The 4,847-nt window shown below is 42.3% G+C and overlaps 1 protein-coding gene across 1 annotated transcript; it reads right to left on the bottom strand.

The window, feature by feature from the left end:
* Positions 1–1,092: 1,092 nt before the first annotated feature.
* Positions 1,093–4,836, bottom strand: NCOA4 (nuclear receptor coactivator 4; the record flags this gene model as incomplete). Its single annotated transcript, XM_008948413.1, has 7 exons — positions 1,093–1,182; positions 1,498–2,508; positions 2,731–2,877; positions 3,227–3,298; positions 3,889–3,997; positions 4,478–4,566; positions 4,687–4,836. Coding segments are annotated over 7 exons (1,668 nt in total), but the record flags the coding sequence as incomplete, so codon positions are not given.
* Between the last annotated feature and the right edge of the window lie 11 nt (positions 4,837–4,847).

The raw sequence follows: 4,847 nt of genomic DNA, 5'->3' as shown, positions 1-4,847 counted from the left end.
CAGGAGACACACCAATACAAGATGAAAATAACACCTTTACAGTTAGCAACTGCTCAATAAAAGAAATTGCTTCCAAATACAGCCTAAGTTGTCTTGTGATCCCAGGGAGCTGAAACCCAACTCATGACAAAGTAGCAGCAGCTGAAAGGAACAGCAACACTTCCACAGTCGCTGCTGAAGGTGGATGTTTCACAGCACCAGAGTTTGCTTTCTGCTTGCACTGGCTTCAAGTGACAACCCATTAATGATTCATGTAGTCCCATAACAGATACAAATTTACTAACACCTCTAGAGTATCAGATTGCTTATGCTCAGGGAGTTTACATTTCAGAATTAATCATAACAAAAAGGCATTTTCTGCACTGTAACTCTGTTACATGGGTAATCTTTTCTGTTACAATTTTAGAATAAAAAGCAGATGGCCAAACACAAAACACAAGAATTCAGCTGGCTGCAGTCACTCAGCGTGATGTGCGATTGATCAGCGGGCAGGGGACAATCTCATTGCTGCCAGTTCTTCACATCTAAACAAATTGAAAATGGAGTTAATATCTTTGATAAACAGAAAACAACACTGTTGGAAACAAAAACATACATAAGACACCCTGGGGGGAAAAAAAAAAGCCTTCCAATACTTCTTAGAACTGAGTATCTTGCCTTTTAAGGTGTGAAGTATGCCTGCTAAGGAGGACTTTTTTCTTGAGTTTCAAAGACAATGATGAAGAGCTATCTTGGCAGAAAGGAAAAACAGGACATCAGCTGTAAATACAGGACAGGGGCAAGAAAGAAGCTGTCTGGGAATTGAGACATTAATTGCATGTTCTAGTTACAATGATTCTACCAAAATGTCAACTGGTTGAAGAGTGACTTACTCAAGAACATAATTCCCTTCCTGGCTTGTGATCAAAAGAGGGGGAAAAATGAAAATGTAGCATGGTCCAAGCTGTTAAAAAAGTCCATGGGGAGGAAATCCCAGTGCAGTTAAACATTATGTTTGAACTGTGAGGACAGCAGCTGGCTGCCAGCACCTCCATTCTGTACCCCCAAGCTGTGTTTTGGCTCAGCTGTTTCAGCACATTCTGCAGGTCCTACCTGTAAAGGAGTCCGATACAGCCATTTCTCATTATCTCCATTGAGCTTCATACAAGCAAAAAGGTCACAAACTGTAGGAAGGCCAAAGTCCTGAAAGAGAAATCACCTTAATTACTCATCTCCAAACATAAATACATTCTCATCTACCTTCAAATTCTGTCAAGAGCTCAAAAAGGAAATAAAGCTGATTTCCAAGTCTTTGAGTTGAATAATCGATTAATTTAGTGGCCTCATCTACTTAAGCAACTAATAATTGCTGAAAATATGAAAAGAGCTAGGAAACCACAAGTCAGCATCACCCATAAGAGCTATGGATTTGGAAGAGGAGGGAGGCATTCAGTTCAGTAAAACAACAAACCAGCCACATTGGGTTAAGACACAGCAGGAACAAAAACTTATGCTCACTTGTGCTTTCTTGCGCAGAAGCCATTTATCTTCTGCTGGAGGGGAGCTGGCGTTTTCTAGGTTGTTTGATGTCAACACCCAGCTGTTGACATTCAAGGGGAGGTGGAATGGAGCCAAGAGGTCTAGGAAGGGACTCTTGAAGCTACTGTCTGCTTTTTCCCTACTGGCCTTTTCTTCTGCGCTTCCTGCCTTGTGCTCGGACTTGGCCAGCCAGCTTGTCAGCGGCCTCTCCAGCAGGACTTTGAAGGGTTCTGCAATCTCTGTGGAACAATCTGCTTTCTCTGCACTAAGGGCTTCCCCCGGGAGCTGCTGTGTGGGGTTCAGCCAGCTACTGCCAGCAGACTTGGTCTTCTCGTGCTCGGGCTGTGGCACGTCTTTCGGACCGACCGGAACTCCGTTTTTATCCTTCCCATCTTTCCTCAGAAGCCATTTACACAGCGCGTCTCTTCCGCAGTTTTCATCACACACACATTCTGAAAAGCTGGCACACAGCTCGTTAGCTTTGCACACATCTTCCACTGTAAATGGGGCCTGGGGGTGCTGAAGAAGCCAAGCGCTTACAGCAGAAGTGGTGGGTGACTTCTTCACGTCAAGATGCTCGTTCAGGCACTTCAGATTTCCCAGGTTCTCAATTTCCACACTTTTGGTCTGGCTTCCACAACAACTAGTACATGTTTCAGCTTTAAGAATCCAATCATTCAAATTGAACTCTTCTCTAAAAGGTTTAAACTCATACTTCCACTTCTCATCTGAAGCACTGCTTCCATTTTCTGTGTCAGGAGTGAGCAGCCAGTCAGAAAGGTCCATCTCTTCTTGCCCAAGGGATTCCAATTCCTCCACCTTTTCAATAGTGGAAAAGGATGAGCTGGAAGTAGAGGTGGAGTCTTTGCGGCCAGAAGGGTCCATCTTCCCAGCAACATCACCCTGTTGATTCTGCAGAAGCCAGTTTTCCAAATCTTTCAGATTTCCCCAGGCTTGCTCAAAGTAACAAACTTTGGAAGAATTTAGCTCCTAGTAAAAACACATTGAAGTGCATATATTAACACTAAAAGGCAATGTTCATTAACTGTTTGCGCAGTTATTATGAGAACACTCTCAGCTGCAAGTGCAAAGTGTCAGCTGAATAGGAGGTGAAGAGAATTACAGGGGGTTTAATTCCCACCACATTCTGCCTGCAATCAGATACTGTGTTTTCCCCTTTATAAAAACTGGTTTACTGCACAAAAGGCTTACCTGGATGGGCTCTGACACACATTTCTGTGTGACCCATTCTTCAAGATTGGTGCTGGGAACATAGGGAGCCTGGGAAACACCCACAGGTCTGCTTCCAAGTAACCAGTCAGCAAGCGAGGCACTCACTGGCCCACACATTTTTTTCTGCTGAGAAAGAAGGTTCCTGGTTATGAGAAAGTCTAATTGCTGAGGCAACCTATGGTGGACATCAAAACACAGTTCCAAGTCCTGGCTTGTCAACGTCAAGGAACATTCAATTAAAACACACTGACAGCCATGCTCCAAGTTAGTTTTCACACTACATTCTTGGATGTCTATGCCTGGAGCAGAGCTGGATCATCAGAGCACTAATGCTCACCACAGCAACTCTTACTGGCTGCTCAAACACCTTAACAAACAGGGGTCATTTCTCAGGCAAGCTAACCTTGTGCTCAAGTTCTCCTTTTCCTTCCTTTTATTACAATTAAACATCCACTGATGCAAGTCTTAATCTTACCTGCTCACAGTTCATGAGGGCACAGTTCTGCCCTGGGAACCAGGGAGAAGTATTCTCTCTCTCTGAGGTTTGCTGTAAGGAAAGGAGAAGTTAATGTAAATCTCAGTTTTGTCCATTTTCTAGGATGAATTCTACAATAAAGCAGGAGTAAAGTGCAGTTAGAACTGGTCAGCTCTTTGTGGCTCACAATTTTCTCAATGTTTAAAAATAGAAGAGAGAAAATTCTACTATAAAAATACTACCTTCAGTCCACTTGAAGAGAATTATCTCTGATAATGCAGGAAATACGCTGCTTACATAAGAATCCTAAAATATTTATACATTATAGATGACTTCCTGTGATACAGCTAAAGAAAACTGTTATCATTAATTTTCAGTTGCTGGAATAGAGTAAGAATATAATTATCATTTCCTTAGTCTCTGCCAAAACATGTTAAAATAACGTGTACATTACTAGATCTAAATTCAGTCAAAATCAGAGCTACATGCAACAGGTAATAAACCACTGTATGTATATTTTATGGCTAGAATATGACTTATAGCTTGAATGGATCTGTGTACAACTACAAGCAGAAATACCACTTGAAATATCTTGCACTACTGCCTCAAATAAACCCCACTGTTTTTCACATACTCAAACTCAGGAAAGTCTTGTTGCTTACCATTGTTTTAATTGAACCAAATGAGGTAATAGCCTGGCGAAGGTAAGATGGGTCAGCCTCAAAATTCAGGATGGAAGACTCCTCTGGTTTGAGAGTAAGACTTTCCAGTCTGAAAGAGTAAGAGGATAGTTACAGAAAGAAAACAAACAAGACAATCTTCTCCATCCATCACGTTTTGTGAATCAGTCCATTATTTCATAAAAAGGCTTCCAAGCTGCCTTGGCACCAATTGCCTAACAAAAAGACTTCTAACACTTGCACAGAGGGATGGCTATCCACAAACCAAGAACAGAATAAATAGTCAGCAAAGGTTCTCCTTCTTACATCAATTCCCATCAACAAGTCATATTTGAAATAATCTGCACAAAGGATATTTCCCCTGCTCACTGTAATCTTATTTTTTCAATCTAAGATAAAAAAGATGAAAGGAATCACATCTCAGACTGCTTTAAAGATCTTATTTCTAGAAACCATTGAAAACATCGAAACAGTGAGTGAGATTTACTATCACTTCTGTTAGAATCAAAGTATCAGATTAAATTCCTAAGTCAACATAAATACCAACTGTGTTAAGTTGAAATATATTTACCTCTCCAGGCAAACTGAAATCTGGTTTGCCAGCTCGTTGCTACAGGAGCGTTCCAGCTGATGGATCAGACAATTGAATTGTCCCAGGTACTGCAGGAATACAGAACACACGTTATTGTTTTGGCTTCTAAGATCCCAACTATGAAGAACATTTGCAAGGACAAAGCTTACTGAGAAACACCCACTGCACCATTTGCAACCAAAGCTCACCCAGTAGAGCTGCTGGGCCTGCTGCTGCAGCGCCTCCTCCTTCAGCTGCTGGATGAGGTCCACCTGCTCGAAGAGCCAGACCTCGCGGCTGCGCAGGCACTCCAGCTGGCGGCTGATGTGGCTGTGGATCTTGGCTTTGACCTGCAGGGGGACACGGGGGG

This window comes from Merops nubicus, unplaced genomic scaffold (genome assembly GCF_000691845.1).
Source record: "Merops nubicus isolate BGI_N331 unplaced genomic scaffold, ASM69184v1 scaffold46799, whole genome shotgun sequence".
Classification (NCBI taxonomy): Eukaryota; Metazoa; Chordata; class Aves; order Coraciiformes; family Meropidae; genus Merops; species Merops nubicus.
The sequence above is the reverse complement of the archived record's forward strand: the minus strand, read 5'-3'. Positions and strand labels throughout refer to the sequence as shown.